The 20,681-nt window shown below is 43.6% G+C and overlaps 1 protein-coding gene across 1 annotated transcript; it reads right to left on the bottom strand.

Annotated features, from left to right (window-relative positions):
- Nucleotides 1–824: 824 nt before the first annotated feature.
- HHIPL1 (HHIP like 1) lies at nt 825–19,942 on the bottom strand. The gene is made up of 9 exons (XM_062495140.1): nt 19,676–19,942; nt 14,312–14,958; nt 11,850–11,993; nt 11,243–11,571; nt 9,329–9,455; nt 8,904–9,049; nt 5,996–6,077; nt 4,019–4,101; nt 825–1,372 (listed from the first exon to the last, which is right to left on the bottom strand). The coding sequence occupies exons 1-9, from the start codon at nt 19,940–19,942 to the stop codon at nt 825–827; spliced, it is 2,373 nt and encodes a 790-aa protein (XP_062351124.1).
- Nucleotides 19,943–20,681: the final 739 nt, after the last annotated feature.

Raw genomic sequence — 20,681 nt, 5'->3', positions numbered from 1 at the left:
AACTGAATAAAAAACATGTGCCTTCATAAAGTTTGGAAAAGTGGAGAAACACATACAAAATATCTTCAGAGCTAAAGTGGATAATGATCCTGTTCATCAAAAAAGGGACAAATTTTCAATCCTGTTCATATAAAAAGGGTTAGATTTTCTTTTCACTTAGGCTAATGTACACTGCAGAAATATTTTCCATGCAGTACACTATGATTTCTTCTGAATCTTTTGATTTTGCTTATTCTTGGTGACCAATAGGTTAATTTAAAAAAATTACAGAAAAATAATTTGTCTTTAAACTAGTGAGTGGAAAGTTAAAAAAATTAATATACTTCTGTGATTAGCAAAGAAAGGCACAGGTTTAGAAAGGCACGTCCTTAGAAACCTCAGCTCAGAGCCGTAGGTGGCAAAGCAAGGCGAACAATGCAAATGCTTCTGTAAGAGTGGAACACAGTCATTTGGGAATTTATCTTTTGGCAAAACATTGGGAAGCACAGCTGAAGAATGCTGCATTTTGAAATGGGAAAGGGCAACAGGATGCATCTCTTTTTTGATCTATAAAGGCTGACACATGGGGATTTCTTAATACAAAAAAAAAAAACCCATAGAAATGCAACCCCTGTCCACAATATAGTCAATTAAGTGCTTCATTTTACTTTTTTTCCCTCTGAGGCAGATGCACGGGACGAGCACGAAGAAAACATAAGATTACTTTGAACGGACGCAGCATCCTGAAGGCAGGGCACACCCTCCTCAATACCGCAGCTGGTTCAGAGGGCTGGGCACCAAAGGGATGTGCTCCAAGCCCCTGAGCTGCCTTCCCCACTCTCCAGTCACCTGCGCGTCACCTCCTCCCGGCCGCACACCACGCCGGCATCCTCCTCGTGCGAGCAGTTGTGCGTGCCGACATCGGCGTGGGAGCACTCCAGCAGCGTCCTCTCCTGCCCGGAGCACTGCACGTCATCCAGGAGAATGCGGAGGGAGGTCCCTTGCCCGAACTCCGCCTTCTTGGTGGCCCGCACCACGTAGGGGAAGCCGAGCTGGCGGCACACCACGGCGGCGGCGGGCAGTCCCCAGCCGTCGTCGCACACCGTGCCCCACCGCCCGTCGATGAAAACCTCCACCCTGCCGCGGGCGCGGCCCCGCCGGCCCTGCCGCATCAGCCGCACGGAGCCATTGCCGGGGGGTTTCTTCCTCCTGCGCTGCCCCCCGTCCTCTGCCGCCCTGCCCGGCCCGGGGGCTCTGCTCCGGCTCCCCGGGGCTCGGCCCGCCCCGTCCCCGGCCGGAGTGCGGGGGCTTTGGGGCTCGGGGACGCCTCCCCTCGGCGCCTCGGTCGTGCTCTTCAGCCGCGGATGTGGGGTTGATGTTTTCATAATAAACTCTGTTGGGGGAAAAGCCAGAACACCATGAGTCTGTCAGTCTCTGGGTTGAAGACAACTGTACGGAACCAGTGCTGATTTTTTGACTTATGTAACTAATTTCTTGCGATTTGCCTAATTGATCCTGTTGAGAAGCAGCAACACTCTTAGCGAGCCGGTATTTCCTCAGTGAAAAATGTCGGCTGCTGTTAGCCGGCAGAGAGGACTGCAGGGCTGAATGCCAACACTGAGCCTCTCCCAGAAAGGAAGCTCCAAGTGCTTTATTAGCAAATGTCAGCCTGGCCCTTCCTTAAAGGGTAGCTGTAGGTGCTGGAGTTTCACAGTCAGGAGAGCAGCTCTTCTCCATATCCTGGTGAAGAGCTGCCGAAAGCATTTTACAGACAGGCACTATTTCTGCTCTTCTCTTCATTACTAAGGATTGGATCATTACCAGAGGAGAGCGTGGCCTCCCCACTGGGTCAGATGCTTTATTCAGACGAGCTGAAATCAGGAACATTCAAAATCAATTCTCTCTGGCAACTGGAATGTGCAAGAGGAACGGAGTTGCCAGGACAACACATAAAACAGGATTTGGGGTTGAGTTTGTTCTTGTTAAAAAAAAAAAAAAAAAAAAAAAAAAAAGAGCCTTGAACTCTGAAGAGATGAAAATTCTTTGCTGTCACAGTTTCCAGGTGTTACTGGACTTGCTTATTCACATATGCTTTATTTTTAGCTTGAAAATAAGTTTTAGTTTGCCAGAAGGAAGCAATTCAGAATTTAACGGAATAACATTCAACAGAGCTGGGACAGTGTCACAGACATTTGCAAAGACATCATGGCTTTGAATTATAGCCCAGATTTATGCATTCTCATTCATCATTTGCTTTGTAGTATAGACAGGAGGAAAAATATCACTGTCTTATTTGTGCTTAGTATCTGTTGCCCCCAAAAGACAAACCCTTGCAGTGGTCCATGTTTTTCCAAAGAATGCTCTTTGAAAAGGAATTGTGTTCATGACATGAAAATATTTCCTTCCTTTGAAAGCAGTGGTTCTCATCTCAAGGCAAGAAACTGATTTGAAGGCCTTACCTGTGCGCAGCTCATTTGCTGGAGCCTGGTCTGGCAAAGCACTTGAAAACCCTGGGACTGACTGAATACTGTGTAGGACTGTATGAAAGCTAATGGTCACCTGGGAGTGCTCTTCACCTCACTGGATCAAATTGTCATTATATAATACTCCTTATTAAACTATTTATTAAATACACTTCCAAAAAATGCACTCATAGCTAATACAAGGCACATGCCCTGGTGATTCTATTACATTCAGACCAAATACTCACCAAAACAATAAATATTTACAGCTACACATCCTTGTTTGCATGCTTCTGAATCAAAACAGTCATGCTTATTTTTCACCAAAAAGAGAGTGTAGTTCTTGATACACTTGTAGAATCTCTCCCACCATTTATGAGTTTTAATTTATGACAAAAACTACCTTGTAAACAAGCCCAAAAGATTTAGTTATATGTATAGTTTAAAAAATTTGAACTTTGGACTTGCATAGAGAATAATGCATAAGCAGAAACAGACAAAAATGGTTGAACATGAACCAAGTTACTAATATTTGGAAGCTGCCTGCACAGCTAGAAAAGGAGAATGTCTCTGAAGATACTGAGTGCTCAGGCATATCGGCATTCAATAATTAGCCTTAGAGTTTGTTCCACCTTGATGACACAGTGCTGTAAGGTGCAGAGTGCCCTCATTATTCCCTGAAGCCAAAGCTGTAGGAACTGTTAGTAACTCAAATGCAATGTAACATGATTCAGGTAATTAAAAATTAAATAAAACTATCCTTTAGACTTTAGAGTTCCTGCAGTACCATTGGCTTTGTGACAAAGTTCATGGACTACACTGATTTGGAAGGCAATTTGCTGGGGTGCTGCCTAGGTACTTACATCTGTAAATTAAATGCACAGGGGAAAAGAACAGTGATACTGCCTTGTCTACTTTTGAGATCCTAATATTGTGTTTAGGTTTTTGTACCTCACATAAATAGTACTTGGCTTGCTGCAGATTCAGCTCTACCACTGACTCCTCCAGCTTCAGCAGTACAATACTTCATGCAGCATGAAGCAATCAAAAGGCCCTGGAGGGCTTGGGTAAGCCAAAAGTTCACCTCAGTGTGTGATCACAGATTCTTTTGGGAGCATTTTCTCATCCCATATTTTCTCACTTTCAACTGACAATGACTCAGCTCTCATCTTGCTCAATGAGCTACTTCCCAACCCTTTACCCATCATATCCTCTCCACTACCTGAAGTTACTGCAAAAAAATCACTTGTCACTGAAAAGCACCATTGGTCTCTGGACAGGAACAGTTACAGGAAAAACAAGTTGGTAGTAATGAAATGTGCAGCATGAAAAAGGGAAATGAACAGGGTCAGAAAATACAAATCAAATTTCACATGGCCAGGAAAGGCAAATACTGCATGACTTATTTAAACCAATTCTTCAGATCCAAAACATCTGGAAAGATTTATTTTTGAGGATACCCTGAAGAGTGACGTTCTGGGTAGTCTCCACAAACGAGGAGAGATAGTGCAAGTCTGGTGTTTGTGTCTACTACCAGCTAACATGAACCAATAATAAACAGCAAGAGTTACACTCACTCTCCTTTGGCACAAACGGGATGCGCTTGCTTTTGACTTTCACCGGCGATGGCTCAACTTGGCATTTTCCTGGTGGTGCTCTCCTTGAAACAAAGGGACACATACACTGCACAATTAGGTCCTTTCCTCTGGCATCCCAACACTTTACTTCCCATTGTTTTTCTAAGAATATAATTCTTATTGGGAAAAAAAGGGTCTGTTTAAATGATGCAACTAATCTCTTACAGTAGACTAAACTAAATATATAACTAAACTAATACATAACTAAAGAATCACAGATCACCATTGATGAAAGTCCAAATATTCACAAGGCAGTGGAGTCCTCTGTCTGTCTTCAGTTGCCACTATTGAAGCCATTAAGGAAATAAAGCATTGGCAGGTTCAAGCACTACACAAAGAGATTAATCAAACTGAAAATAAGAACTACAAAACTAGACAGTATATGTTGAACATCTGACACCAAGATCATGTGTACACAAGATTTCAGACTGTTTTCACGGAAGCAAAATAACACACTATTATTCATACAGAAAGCCCAAAAAAATGTTGTGCCAAAAATGCATTAGTTTCAGAAAAGAACTCTAAGTGTCTCCTCCGGAGGCTTTTTCTTACTATGGTGCTTCATTCTGACACAATTTGTTTGCCATAGAGATGTATCTCACTTCTGGGAAGTCACATCCCGTTCATTACCACTTTTTCCTATGACAGCCCTCTTGGTAATCCTCAGACTTCTTCAGAATTTTTCAAATTGGTTAAAAAAAATGCATGATGTTTGCATTTGGAGGGTATAACTCCTGTGCAATTAGGATAGTTTGCATTTGCATTTCTGTGGAAGGCAGAGAGCTTCTCTCTCAACTGTCTACACAAGGATGTTCCCTACTTTTACAAATTTTCCAATTAATTTTTTTGGTACTCTGAACATGAATGAAACAACTTTTTAAACTTAAACTTACAGCTTGTGTTTGACTCCTGTTTATTTTTGCAAAGGTTGCGTAATACCACTTCTTAAATACATAGTTTACAGGAACTCTTCCGTTGCATTAGATAATGGAAAATGCTCCTGACAGAGGACAGTTGGAGGAAACACGTGACAGATCTGGGGGCTTTTTAACTTTGGGAACTGCTTTCAACATAAAACTAGACAAGTGGTTTTGTTCAAAATCCTCAGATAGCTAAAGCTGTAAATTTAATCCATTAAAAAAAAAAAAGCTACAAAAATCTCACTCTCAGTTTCTGGCTGAAAGTAGCTTGGTGTTTAGCCAACAATAGTAACACTTTAAAAACAGGAAGATGGAAAAAAGAGCTGTAAGTCTTCCCATAAAACACAGCTATTCCCTGCCTTGCCCAGTCTCAGATACAGGCACATGGAATCCAAGAGGTGTAAAGATGATCCTGTTTTCTTGTCCAATCCATATTGCTCTTTGAAACACTAAGAAGAATGCACTTTTTGATATTCAGGTCTGGTTTGCCCAAGAAAGCACTGCAGGTGATGCTGGTCCAGCTTTGGCTGCAGTGGCCTGGGGGCATAGAGCTCTTGTGGGAGATGGAAAAAGGGATGGAGAGGAACTCAGAATAAACACCTTGAGAAAAATTGCCTCCTTTTGAGCAGGAATCTAGAGAAACTTTGCCCAAGAAAGACAAGCTACCCATAAAATACTCCTTTAGCATTCAGGAAATCTCCAAACCCACATAACATCAGCAGGCCCCACAAAAATTTGACACCAGGCAGTGTAGACTTCCATGACTGCAGGAGCAAAGTAGACCCACCATGGGTTGCTCCAGATGTTCCTTAACTGGAAGGAACTCAGAAGGGCTCAGCATGGGAGAAGAGTTAATTAGTCAGCCAACATTACTCATCACATCCACACCATCACACATCCCACCCACAGCAGCACACATCTCACCCACAGCAACACATCCACACCAGGACTCACTCACTGCACCACCACCAGGCCGTGCAACAAGAACATCTCATACCTGGAGGTGTCCACCACTTTGTACACCACTCCATGGGGTGCTGTGGCACTTGGTACACCAGTAGACAAGAAGTACAATTCCCCTGGTAAAAAAATAAAACAGACACACCAATGGAAACTGCTCCATGGAGTTTCTGTCCTGTACAGCACAAAGGCACTAACATGGTATCATGGGTCTGAGAGCTCATCTGCAGTCCATTGGCATAAAATATTCTTAGTGAGTGGCAGCTTTTACAAGTTATTATGAATTACTATTTGGACAAACTTCCATTGCAGGTTCACCTGCCCAGACCATCCTTGTTATCTCATTATGATCTGTGTACTTTGACTTCTCTAATGTAAAACAGTCAAACCCTGAATTACTTTTGTTGAAATGAAAGGAAAAGAAATTAAGAAAGTTCACTGTCTTCTGCTCATTTGAATGAAGCATTCCTTTGGGGTGAATTACAGGAGAACAAGATTTTGCTTTTGCTTTCTCTAGCACACTCACAGAGTGAGACATATCTCACACAAAAGGCATTTGATTCATCACAGCTCTGTCAGGTCACATGTGCAGGGCTTGACCTTCAACCGAACAATGTCCATCACCATTTATTTGTCTTATTTTCTCTTAACTGCATTTCTATCCTTCTCCTGTTGTGCAGGGGAGACTGGGATAAACAGTCCTTCTGGCACTCTTGTGAGAGCTTAAGTGCTTCAGTGGTGCAACAAAAAGGATAAGAGAGAAAAAATATATTTGCAATATATATTAAAAAAGAGAGAAAATAGAAAGAAGCAATATAGATTTGCTTAGTGAATAAGGCAGATTTTCTTGGGTGTTCTACGAGTAATCCAGGGGGAAGAAAAGAGAGGTCAGTGTGAGCAAAGGAGTGTGTAGGCAGTTAGTGGCAGCTGAGGCTGAGCCTCCATCCTCCTACGTGCTCTCCTGTGCTGCCCTGGGCTGAGCTCCTGCAAATAACACCAGAGCAGAAACCTTTGGCTATCCCTGGCTGGTTTCTTCATTTTACAGGTGAGCTTCATTAATGACAGGCCAGAGGCAGCCTCGTTCCAAATGGAGATGTGAAACACCTGGCACTGAGTTTTGCGGTGATGTGTGTTTTACATCCTGCCCCTCTTCCCTGGCAGTTATCCGGCAGGAGTTCGGATGCTCAGGCCATGAAGTAGACAAGCTGGACACATGTGACCCACAGACACAGTGCCTGGGGTATCTCGGACATGTTCTGCTGGCCAGGGATGGGGCTGGTGGCTTTATAATGCCTGTGCAATAAGCCAGAAATAGAGACCTCCCCACAACATATACACACACCCACTGCACCAGGTAGATTAACATTCATCAGAGCAAAACCCCCAAAATGGTAATGCTTCTGTGAAGAAAACCTGTTAAAATAAACTGTGTGGCAAACTTGTAAAAAATGAGATTCCCAGCACACAAAAAAGGTGCAAGAGAAGACTGTTCACAGTAGATAAAGCAACCTCACTACACTGATCAACAGATTTCTTTCCATTACTATAAAGAAAGAACAAGGCAATTAACTACCTCTGGAAAGAGACTGCAGCCCAAAGAGCACAGCATAGGGCAAAACGGTGGCAGTGTTTAACCCCTGGTCTGCCCATCCAGTTGACAAGCACAGGGACATCATCATCCTCATGTCCATGAGCAAGGGCTGCAATCAACAGCTTGATATAGCACTTGGCATAAAGCTGATTTGAACAAAGTTATTTGATTATAGGGTAAGATATCCTTTTTACTACAGCCCTGTGAAATAGCTCTAAATTCCATGAATATTAACCATTAAAGAAAATGAAATTTAAATCTAAAAAAAAAGTCAAACTTTCAAGCTATTACTTAACTTGGAGGATTTGCATTCACATGATTAAATTTGCATTTATATGATTTGAGCAACATCCAAACTTGACATAATCTGCAGGAAAAAACAGATGTTTAAAAGCTGAGGCATTCTGGAAGCAGGTGCTTGTGATCATGAGCCAAGACCTCCCAGGAACAGGGCAGAGCACAATTCCAGCATTGCTGGGTTGCACATGAAGCACACATTGTGGGGCTCATTCTCTGCCAGCTGCCAGCCACGGGCTGCATGGGCTGCACATTCTGCAGTACCCTTGTACAAACAATAGGAAACACCACCAGCTTTCACCCCAGGACTCTCTATTTCCTTTTCTTCAAACCACAGCAGTTCCCTTCTAGAAAGCAAAATGTCATGAAAACACAGCAAAGCTCCACTGAGACTTCAGTAACCTTCATCCTACGCAAGGCAAAATCCCAGCTGGCACTAATAAAATATGGACTTAAAGACTCTTTTGCTGATGCCTCACTCAGGACATAACAGCCTTTTGTTCTGCTTTACTTTGAGAGGTACAAATACCCCAGCCCAGGGTGAGCAGATATATAATTGCTGTTCATGACATCTGCTTCCCTGTATCCATTAATAATGCCCGCAGCCTTCTCGACTAGACAAGAAAATAGACTTGCTGTCCCTTGGGTATCAGCTTCTCAGGCTCCCAGGGCCTGCACTTCCCATGGCATGGCACTGTGAAGAATGGGGTTTCTTTTCTAAGCTTTGTCTTACTCTACTTGCCCCTCTCTGCTCCCTAGTCACCAGAAGGAAGGTGTGCAGGCAGCAGCACGTCCAGCACACCAGACTCAGTCCTAAGGCAACTGGTTCTCCAACTCCCACTGCAGGCACTGCATAGCACAGAGACCTCAAAATGAGCATTGTAACTTTGGTTTGATATTTGGGAGATGGTGGGAATCTGGCATTTTAAAGACTCGTGCTGTGCCTCCCAACTACCTGCTGCCTGCCAGGAGTCCTTTCTGATCCCTTCTCTAGTGTCTTAATATGAAGAGAAACCAGAAACATGCCATTCAGTGTGACATAAAGTTAAAAGATTACCTGCTTCATCTTCAGCAAAGGAGATGATGTATTGATAATAGTTATTGATAAGCCCAGGGAACATGCACGTTTGTCCTGTCCCCATGCAGATTTCACTGTACTGCCACTCTCCAGTAGCATGATCCTCCTTCAAAGACATCAGGCGTCTGCAAGGCAAAAGAGCACTTCTATAACCTGACCCAGATGATTTATGAATATTAGCATGGACACCTGAAAGGATATTTAATGCTTCCTACCCATACTAGCTGCAGTAGGAACTGCAGCTTCTCTGAAGAGCCTAAGGTTGTTAATATTAACCCAAATGTATTATACACACTGAAACACCTTGTCTTTCAAAAGCAACACAAGCACATGAAAAAACAAGAGGAGAGGGTTGGATTTTGGCTGGGGGTAAAACTTCGTGAATGTCCTAAGTGTTTACTTACCCACTCATAAAATCACCAAATATGTACAGGCCATTCAGGTTCGGAGACTCACAACCTCGATAGACGTAGCCTCCTGTAACAGATTTCCCCATTTTGTGTGGATATGCATAAATTGGAAGCACATCATCTGTAGGGCAGAAAAGATCTGTGACTTATTTTGCACATGCTGCAGAATAGCCCTTTATCTAGATTGTTCTGAGACTGGCAGAGTACAATCAGGTTCCCTGGTGCATCTTCTATTTAAATGAATTGCCAATGGAGCTATATTTAGTTTGTTTTTCACCTTTTCAGAATCACATGTGATTGCCCTGCCCCTCACCAAGACATCTCAGCACTCTCCTGAGCCCTTCTCCTCCCACTACAATCCCTCTCTGCTAGTGCCACTTCTGGCACATTTCTACAGAGCTTTTATGGTTTAGCTACAAATTCACAGGTTATTCCTAGAGTCACTGCACCCATGTGGGAAATGTTTGCCCAGTGCAGCTTTGTTTAGGTGATAAAGGGGAAAAAAGAGATGGGTGACTCCAGACTGTAAGCACTGATGAAAAGATATGTCAGATGTCAGCAGAAATAGCTTCCGTTCCTCTGAGATGGAAAAGCAACTTGAAAGGGCCATCAAATATTTATGGGATAGCACAGGCATGAATGATGTAGTACTGGCATACTCATTGTGAAATATAAGTTAAAAGATAAAACAAATGTAAAACGGAGAGAGATGTCCTTATTTTGAGGGTCTCCATTAGGTGCTTCTTCCCCTTTCGTTTGAGACTCCTGGCTCACAGGTACCTCATGATTCCCTTTCCTCCTCATCCTCACAGCCTTTCTCCCTGCCCATGTAGCAGATGCTGCAAGTAGCAAACCCAGCAGCTCTGCCAGCAAGGAATTTGCACCAGGGGAATTTCCTCTAAAGCAGGTGTTTTCTACACTTCAGCTGTACTTATCATTCTAAAGGGGCTGTGACATTTCACTGTTCTAACCAAGGGTCTCTAAAGTCATCAAAAATTGCTCTGAATCTCTGGAGACCTCAGTAAAGTGTCTGCCATGAATGCTCATGTGGAGCATTCTGTCACATAGGAGAGCAATAAATGAACTCTCTGAACAACTGCTTCAGCAAAGGAAGTGTAAAAAATCTGCTCCCTGTTCTTGACATTTTTATAAAAAAGTACTTAATCACTCTTTTATTACAGTGAAGTTAAGAAAAGGAAGAAATTTAAACTGAGTTAATATTAGGGAAAAAATTAACACACAGCACATAGAAGAGAAAAGAATCAGAATCTCAGCTAATGCAAATCAGTGCCAGCCCACTCCACTGCCTCCCTGGATCTCTGAGAAGAGGTTTCAGCACAAGACACGGTCCACAAAAGCCCTTGCTATTCAGTATGTACTGACTTCACAGGTTCACTGGAATTTAGCCAGTCAGCCTCAATCCAGTTTTGAACAGTTCTAAGAAATGAAAATAAAATGAGGTTTTCCTTTGTGCATAGCTAAAAGAAACAAAAATATACCATATATCCTGCAAAGCAGGCAGCGTGCATAATGGTTGATCAGTCAATGTTTTTCTCTCTTTTTTTTTTAAATAAGGACACTACTTGTGAGTTATGGAGAAAAATACAATTCCTCCAAATTTTTCTTGCTGCTGCACGATACCTTATTTAATGTGGCAAAGATGAAATTGTCCCTCCAAACCACAGAATCACTAAGTAATTTCACTAAGAACGCCAGTCAGCTAGAAGAACAACAGCCAGCATGTTTCATTTTCCTCCTAACTCAGAAATGGTAACATTTGTACTTTCAGTATTTATGCCCAAGCCAGTTCCCTTCTAGACAGAGACAGTAGAGATTCACATCTCAAAAAAGTGTGTTTACCACCAAGCTTTGAAGGCAGGAATTAAAAATGAGAGCACGTCTATTTACCCAATGAAGAATTGGCGCAAAGTTTTTTATCGTAACAGCTGAACCCTTCCCTCGCCCTCCAGCCGTAATTTTTCCCTTTCTCGACGATGTCAACTTCTTCATATTTATTCTGCCCCACATCTCCACAGAAGAGCCGCCCCTTCCCTTCCTTGGTGTGAGGGTCCCCCCTGTCGAAAGAGCAGCGCCACATGTTCCTCACTCCGTACGCGTAGACCTCGGGGCGAGCCGTGGGGTCGCTGACGAAAGGGTTGTCAGGAGGGATTCGGTACAGGGGCCCCCGGTCGTTGTTGTTCACATCGATCCGCAGAACTTTACCCAGAAGGGCTGATCTTTATTGGGAGAGTAAGTGGAAAAGATAAAAAGAAAAATAAGACTGGGCCTTGGCAAAAAATCAGAGCAGGGGGGTAGTTTGGAAAGTGTAGGGTTTCATTCTTTCTGTTTTAGAAAAGACAAGTCTTTGAATATCTCTGAAAAAAGAACCATTTCAAGGTAATTGCATTTGGCCCTGAACAGCCTTCAGGTGGCTGGCATTGATTTCCCACACCCTGGAACTGTGTGTAAAATTTGGGAAATTTGCCTCCTGCCATAGGGGTGGATCCACTCTTACTTGTTCTGGGCATTTCCAAAGGTGCCAAAAGGATCCCCAGCCATGCCTCCATCTCCAGTGAAGATATAGAGGTACTCATCATCTCCAAAGAGCAGCTCTCCTCCATTGTGGTTGGAAGCAGGTTCTTCTATTTCAAGGATTATCCTGAGTGAAAATAGGGAGACAGCAATTACCTACTGCACAAGCACTATGCAAAGGGCAGAGCAATGTCATGACAATGTAGTTGTTGACAGATGGAAGCAGCTACAGATTGGTTTTGATATAAATTCCTCCATATCCTTGTTACTGAATTTTTCTTGGGCACAGCTGATTTTCTAACCTTAAATAGTTTCAACATATTTTCCAGATTACAGTAACACCAAATTGTGTAATATGGAAAGTCTGGGAAATCACATGACAAAATATACTTTTAATTACTTAAACTTTTCCTCTGATTCTTTCTTCCTCCTTGTTAAACTTCTTTTTTTTTTTTTATAATTTATTAAAGAAAAGGCATCTGAGCTTACAACCAATTGGAAATTGTAAGAGAAAGGACTCCAGTCCATCTGTGCATGTGTACTGCTTTTGGCACAATCCTCCCAGGCGCTTTCAAGGCAAATATAAAACAAATATCTTCAAACATTGAGGAATAGTTAAATTCTTAAAGAGAAAAGAATCCTTAAATGATAATTACACAGTCAGGACCCTATGAGTTTAAAGAGCAGTTAAAAGCAGTCCCACCAAGAAAACTGAGTTTACCAAGGCTTATTCAAATGAGTACCACCAAATTTTTCCTTAATTTTAACCCCAAACTCTCTATTCTATTTGTTTGTTTTATGGACCTTGAATCCCTTCCATAGCACAGAAGGGGAAAATACATAACTTATAGTCTTATAGAACTTATAGTTTTATTTGTGGTAAAGCCACAAATACATGCAGTGGACATTCCCAGGTATAACAACTGAAGTTTATTATTTCTGGTTTCTAAAAAAGTCTAGATTTGATGCTGGCAGTGCATCTTAATATTTCAAAAGCAAATTATACCATTTACTTACACCATCTCATTTTCAGAGAGCTTCTTCCCCTTCTAAAATGTTGATAGTTATTGTGAGTTGTGGGAAGGAACCCAGCTATGGACTTATTGTCACCCCCTGTTAAATGTCAGCACCTCTGTGTTAAGGTAACTGTGCAAGAATGCACAGGTTCCACTGACGGAGTGACGGAGGATCCTGTACGGACACAAAAGTGAATCTTCCTCAGCCTCCCAAAGAAGATGGAAAAAAACAAAATGCATTGAGAAACATCTGAGGATAACCAGACACATGCATTTGTGCCGAGGCAGTGCACACCACACGTCAGCCTGAGCTCCCTCTTGGGCAGCAGCTCAGGATGAAGTCAGTGGGACCTGTGCCTACACAAGCACAATAGGACCACAATTTTGTTTTCTTAAGCTTTTGCTGTACTAACCATAAGCTAAGTAAGCACAGAAATTGTTACAAACATAGAGCCTGAGGACTCTTAAACAAAGACACCTCATGGGCTGTCGATGTCTGCTGATCAGGTTTCTGATCAGGTTTCTGATTCGCATTCCTGAGTGCCACGTTGTAATTCCCCTTACCTGTCATCTACAGTGCTGTTTACACTGGATTGCTGTAATTGCTTTATAAACCAGTATCCCTTCTCTATTATTAGGTTATGTGCATTTTTGAGCTAGAAATCATCCACAGCTTGGTGTTTGGAAAGCCTCTAAAAAAATCCAAATAATGAAGCGAAAATCTTAGCACTAATAATATTCAAGGATCTCTTTAAACAGTGGCTCTATAACATAGTTCTGCAACAGGTTCTAAATCTATGAGCCGGACTCCGCAAACAAGTCTCTCATCATCTGTATGGAACAATTGCAAGACCAAACAAATGGCATTTCCAATTAAATGCACTTAGTAATAACATAGTGACTTGTGTTTCATTTAATTTGATATTAAATTTGTAATATCAAAGGGTTGAGTTGTGGTTCAGATAAAGAAAGATGGGACCGAATCCATCTTTGGTCTGGTATCACTTAGTTTGTTTACACTAGTTTTGGAAACCTTTTGCTTTAGAATGAATTTCACTCATGCTTTGCAGAAGTATATTTTAAAGTGTAATCATAAAAGCACAAAATAAACAAATAAAGATCTAAGTCCCACCCAACAATAACCTCAAAATACTAACTATAAATAATGTTAATCCATGTTCAGTTAAATCCTCTGATATGCCAAAACTGAGCTCTGTATGTGTTTTATCCCTGAACACTTGCAGTTCATCCATGAAGGACATACACATTCTGCACCTCAATACACTAGACATAGACTTGGACTAACATACTAGCACTCTGGAACGCAAAAACATTAAGCTAAGTAAGTCCATTAATTAATAGTCCTTAAAAATGCACAAGTTGCCCTCCAAGATCTTAAATTCATTTGCCAGAGAAACATGTACAATACCTTTCAGAACCATGGTCCAAGGTGTTCATGTCAGCAGGAGAAATTCTGAACTCACTGATTCGGATTCTCTCTTCATAACGAACTTCAACTGAATAGTAGACATACACTTTACCATTAAATTTGAATTTAGGATGGAAGACAATACACAGAAACCCTCTCTCGTCTCCTTCCCAAGGTGAGGTAAGCACAGCTTCGCTGATGTTCAGAAATGGCTTTTCGAGCCTGGATCCATCAGGGAGGTAGGTCCACACCAGGCCAACCTGCTCTGCGATGAAGAACCTGTGGGTTCCATCATTGGCGTGCACCATCGCCACGGGATTGCGCAGCCCATTGGCAACCTCCATGAGGCAGAGCTGGAGACAGCCCTCTGCATCAGCAGTGACCAGCCCCAGGTTCTGGTTAAGGTTCTGGTTAGCCAGCAGGTGTGGGAAGCAGTAGTCGGTGTCCTCCAGGGACAGGTAGCGGCAGAACTTTGCCATGTTGCTTTCCAGTGCAATTAACTCTGGGTCTGTAGAGAGAGAACGAAAAATGGAGCGGCAGTTTTGCCACACTTGCATGCAGTAGTCTTGGCATAGTCCTGGTATCGTCCGCACAGGGGTGGAGGGATCTTCAGCATCATACAAGTGAGCTGCATATGGAGAGCATTCCTAGAGGGAGGGAGAAAAAACTTCAAGACATTTCTTGGACTGGATTTGAAACAGCTGAACAGTGATACTAATTGGAGATATTTCATCTTAATTACAAGATACGTTGTGGTTTGTTCTAAAGATGTATTAACAGAGGGAAAGATCTTAGAAAGGGGTTTTTTTCAGCACTCGTGGAAATTATCTTCAATATTCCCGGTGAAAACTGGCTTCCTCAAGCTGTTACTCATTTATTCTAACTTAAAAAAAAACAAACCCAAAACTGCAATGATGCCTATGTTGCTATATCACCCTCAAAGACTGCACTGGGGAAAAAGAGACTTTTCTTCCTTGGATGCTCTGGCTTTATCTATGAAAGAATAAGATCTATCACAGAACAGAAGTGAAACCAAAGAATTAGCTGAGAATATTCAGCTAAGATCTTGACACTGACAATGGGATGGGAAATGTCATCAGGGCCAAATCCTGGGACATTCATACCTCATCATCTGAAAATCCAGGCATGTACCTCAAACATGGATGTGATTTACAGCTTGGAAGGAGTGGGATGTGAAAGTGGAGGAGGAGGGGAGGACACCATCCTTGCTTGGGTCCAGCTGCCTTTGGTGGTGAGCCTTTGCCTTCAGATAATTTATATCCCCAGCCAGGGATGGTGAAAGGCATCTCATGACCATGACATGGGTCACAAGTTCTGCGAGGGATGCTGAAGTTACACGATTTCAGACAGTGCACACAAAATGGCCATAATCCAGGCAAGGTTCACTGGCAGAAGCTGCAGCCCAGCCCTTGTTTATGGAAGGTGTAGCCTTGGAAATCTGCTTAAGGACTGGATCAAGTTCACACAGCTCATTGTATTCTCCACGATGACAACTCTACAGACATATTTTCCTTATGAAGAAGCTGCAGTCCGGTAAAACTGTCTGTAAGTTATAAACTGACCAAAGTGACTCAGTTCTGTTTTGCAAGGATTTTTGCTTGTAATAAACACAATATTTTCCAGTTATAATGCATCTTCCCAACAAGCACCTCAAAAGCGCTCTTCAAATTATGCAACATGACTCTGTGGAAGATAAATTATTTTCAAAGTTATGTTTTGATGAATACCTGAGGTAACAAAGGTCAGAAGAGACACTACTACTTAAATAAATTCTGTATTTTTTAAATTCCTCTCTGACATGGTTTCTTCTTTTACTTAGCAAAACCAGCTTAATTTAAAAAATAGGAGCTATTTCTAGATCTATAAGGAGATATTTCTTAGTGCAGATTACAAGACTATTCAATAGCTGAAAAGATACAGCATCTGAGATTCTGAACTGTTTAAATTAGCTGATAAGCATACACAATATTTAATTTTATTTTATTTTCCTTTAAACACCATAATAAACTGAGAGGCCATATAACAGATCATTAGTGTACAATAAGCTTTCCTCCTGGAATGTCAAGCCATTCATTGCAAAATGAAGGTTATTATGCTTTCAAATGAGCAGCAATTAATGTGGTAAAAAGAAGATTGCTTGTGACACAAAACACTGAAATTACACAGGCAGATTGGGTAACACACTCGGCTTGGTTACACGAGGTGTGCCAGGGACAGAAAGAGACAGAGCATTTGTCAATTCACTTGTAATGACTCATAAATTAGCCTTAGAAAACAAATTTAAATGAGACAGAAAGGGAATTTGATGAGAGGGCTGGGTGGGAGCTCAATCTGTTGTTGCCTATGGAGGTTTCCCATTCAGAGAGAGGAGGCCCTCACTCGAATACTCAGGTGTACCTCATTCTCTGAAACCCTCTTTCAAAGCATGCAGTGATCTTACACATTATAAAGCAATTCCCTGGCCTCAGCATCAGAACTAAAAATAGCCCAGAGATATGGATTACCTGTCTCTGGCATTTCAGGCTGTTCACCACAGCCTCAGGTGTGTCTGAATAGAAGTTGTGGGCAACTTCTTCCTTCCTTAGAACATTCCCTGTGGCATACAGCTAATTACAGCAGCATTACACTGGCAGTGATATTCACAGATCTATCACTAGCCTGAAAGTACCTAAGTACCTAAAGAAAATTCTTAGGGTATTTTCAAGACATGTGAAATATTTTCTAAATTTTATTCCAGAAGAGATGGAGCCTCATGCCCTATGCTGAATTTCTCTGCTTCTGAAGCAAATGTTGTGGTCCTTTATCCTTCATATCATCCCATCATGTTCACAAAACTCAAAATGTCAAGAAACTCTACCATTAGTCAGAGCCCAGGATCAATATTAGATCCAAATTGTCATTTCCAAATGATGATGTCTGTTCATGAATTTTAAACTAATTATGTTGCAGTCCAAAGACCGAGGAAACTAATGGGCAGATGATCAGTTACTTCAGTCGGGCTGGAACAAGTTTGTACTATGAAAATAACTTACCAAAAAACAAAACAAGTCAAATTAAGACAGGCTAGCCAAATGCATCCTGTTTGTTCCAGGAATTCTGTGGCAGCTCCTTAGCTGGGGAATTCCAACAGTCTGAATCTGATGGAACGAACACCCACATCAAAAAATGTCTTATTCACTGCTGCTATCAGCCTGAAGGAAGAAACAGGACTCCTCAGAAAAGCATTTAACTTCCACATTATCCCTGACATTCCTTGACCACCTCCATATGGAAACTCAAACCTTTAAGCAAGCTGTTGCCTGAGAAGCAGAGTGAGGCATCTGCTCTTGCAGTCTGGTGGAGAGGAGAAGGCTCCAAGGTAACCTTATGGCACCTTTCACAAGAGAACTGGAGAACGACATTTTACAAGGCAGTGAAGTGATAGGACAAGAGGTAATGGCTTTAAACTGGAGGAGGATCAATATAGATTGGATTTAAGAAAGAAGTTGTTTACAATGAGGGTGGTGAACTACTATCACAGGTTGCCAGGAGAGGTGATAGATGCTCCATCCCTGGAAACATTCAAGGACTGGTTGAGCAATCTGATCTAGCTGAAGCTGTCCCTGCTCATTGGAGGGGAGGTCGGACTAAGTTCTTTCCAAATCAAACTATTCTATTATTCTATGAATTCAAGAAAAGGCAGGAATCCACAAGTACAAACTAAGACACTTTTCAAAATAATTTGATCACAATTGAGAGAAATCATGAATTGTGAGCAGAAAGAGACAGAAGCTCAGAAATACACTTATTAATTCAGGTCTAGCATATAAATTGTATATACAAGAAATGAATAGAAGGAAAATGTTCTAGACTGTTTTCAATGACTAAACTTCCATTACATGCTTGTGCAGACAGAGACAGTGGTTTGCAGCTACATCTGGGCTGGTGATGCACTGAGCTCATCAGAACATTTCAGTGAATCATTGCTTCCACAGTGAAATATTTCTCTGCTTCTGAAGACATTTTCAGTGGTTGGCTTTCTGACAAACACAGGAGACTTAGTTATCACTTCCAGAAGCAGGAGTGCTTAGCACATACTGCTAACTGGTTTCCTATCTGCAAATGGACTCTTAGACATCGCTTCTTTCAGAATGTTTTCATTCAAATGTTTGGGGGTTTTTTTCAGTACCATGTGAGATGAAATAGAAGTCAATTCTCTAGAACCTGGTGTGCAAAAGTGTTGTCTTTTTTTTCATGCTTTAAGGAACCCAAGAGGTACCAGCAAAATGCGAAGAGCAGGATTTCTGAAAAGCCATTTTGATCCCATCCTGAGCACAGCAGACAAGACTCCACTGCCTGAATTAATTTAAGGTTTATACTCGCACAGTGCTGAGCCACCACTGCTCAGTCTCAGGGTCATTTTCATATGTGTGAGGCCTCCACTGATGACAGGGTCAGACACTTTGCTCTGTGCAGACTGTGATCATCCCATTATCATATCTGGCCTCAGAACATCAGCTCTGAGTGGAAATTCCCCCATGTGCAGGATGGCCACCGCAGAGGTTCCTAGACATATCTGCAGGCATTACTCTGCACTTATCACCAGGACTATTAGCACCTGGCACATGCTAAAAGTGCTGTAATCTAATGCAAAAAAACCCACCTGACCCCACCAATTGGTCATAACAAGGAGAAAGATTTGCACAGGCAGGTGCCCTGGGGGTTTCTTCACCAGGTCTGGTGTCCTAACCTTGGGAGGATGAGGAGAGTCTGCAAACTGTAGCTGCCCACATACTTACCTCAGAGACTGCTGCTCCTAAGCTAAAGAACAGCAACATCCCTGTTCCTCTTTTAGACAACTGCCAAAGGACAAGAAGTCTGCTGGGATACTGGATGATGGATGGTCACTCCTTCCAGTGCCTGGGAACACATGCCTAGGCTGCTGTGCTGTCCCTGATGCACCGATGTGTGGGCTGATGTACCCATGCCTGTGCCCAGGCACTAATGCCACGGCTGATGCACCTGTGGGTGGGTACTCCAGTCTGGGCTTCCGAATTAACGTCATGGCTCGCACTTCCCTGGGCTGTGCGGCGTCCCTGTGCCTGGACCGGTGCGTGGAATCAATGCACCCGTGTCTGGGCCAAAGCATCCATACCCGGGCTCGATGCAGCCCCGCATGAATAGATGCACACAGACCTGGGCCAAAGTACTGCGATGGGGCAGAAGCATCCACGCCTACACGAGAGCTCCGCACAGGGGCTGAACACCGCCGTGCGGCTGCCGATGTCCCCTGCGCATTGCAAGGCCCTGCGCGGCGGGATCCCCCCATTGCGGCGGGAGCTGCGGGAGTGCCGGAGGTCTCACCTGGCAGAGCAGGTCCTGCAGGTGCCCGGCGCAGGCAGCGTAGGTGCGTTCGTCGAGGCCGGCGCTGAGGCTGTAGAAGCGCTGGAGCAGGGCGCGGTCGCGGCGCGGGTCGCAGCAGCCGAACTCGGCGTAGCGGCGGCAGAAGGCGAGGCCCCGCGGCGGCCGGAACGGCGGCTTGAAGTCCAGGCACTGCGGGTGCGGCCGCGCCGGCCGCGGGGCGATCGCCGCCGCCAGCAGCAGAGCCAGGGCCGCCCGCGGGCCCCGCATGGCTCTGCCGGGGCACGGCCGGCGAGGTGGGCGCTGCCCCCGCCCGGCTGCGCCCCGGCCCCGCCGCCCCGCTCCGCTCCGCCCGCGGCACCGGCAGCGCGGGGAGCGGGGAGCGGCCGCCCCGAGGGCTGCCCGCGGCCGGACGGGCGGCACCGCGCTCTCAGGGTGCCTTTGGACGGGCGGGTTTGCTTTGATTCCGCCCAGAGCGCAGCCGGGCAGGTACTTGGCTGGACAGTGGCGCGGGGTGTCACCCAGCACCCGAGCGGATCGGACTGGGAAATAATTCCTTAGACAGACTCTTCAAGCCGTGTCTGCTGGACTCGGTTCCGTCGCTGAGGCTTTTGTATAACCCGAACGCGACAGAATAATAACACGCGGAGTTTATGCGGCTGATGGACGTGCTTATTAGCAAGAAAAGCCAACTTCAGCACAGCTAGTGCTTCTGCATCCTTTGTCAATCTCATCCTGGGCTGAGACTGATTAGATTTAACTTTGAGGCTTGAAAGAAGTGTTCCGGTGAGGTCTTTACACCGCGTAGCCCTAGGTAGCCCAGGTGACATACTTTGCTCTGTGAAGCACTGAGAATGGTGCTCCCTCGCCCAGATGAAATAAGACTGCTGAGGAAGCTTTCCTTACCCTGAAGTTCCTCATGGCACACCCCAGGACAATAGTTACTCCACATACACATCATATAGCCATATCATATGTGGTGGTACCAGCTAGTAAGGTCTAGTCCCAT

The sequence above is a fragment of the Cinclus cinclus genome, chromosome 6 (assembly GCF_963662255.1).
Source record: "Cinclus cinclus chromosome 6, bCinCin1.1, whole genome shotgun sequence".
In the NCBI taxonomy this organism is placed as follows: domain Eukaryota; kingdom Metazoa; phylum Chordata; class Aves; order Passeriformes; family Cinclidae; genus Cinclus; species Cinclus cinclus.
The sequence above is the reverse complement of the archived record's forward strand: the minus strand, read 5'-3'. Positions and strand labels throughout refer to the sequence as shown.

Coding starts and splice junctions, on each gene's coding strand:
- HHIPL1 (XM_062495140.1), bottom strand. CDS start 19,942: ATGCGGGGCCCGCGGGCGGCCCTGGCTCTGCTGCTGGCGGCGGCGATC. Junction 14,959..19,675: donor TGCAGGACCTGCTCTGCCAG/GTGAGACCTCCG, acceptor CCCTCCCTCTAG/GAATGCTCTCCATATGCAGC. Junction 11,572..11,849: donor TTTGGAAATGCCCAGAACAA/GTAAGAGTGGAT, acceptor CTCCCAATAAAG/ATCAGCCCTTCTGGGTAAAG.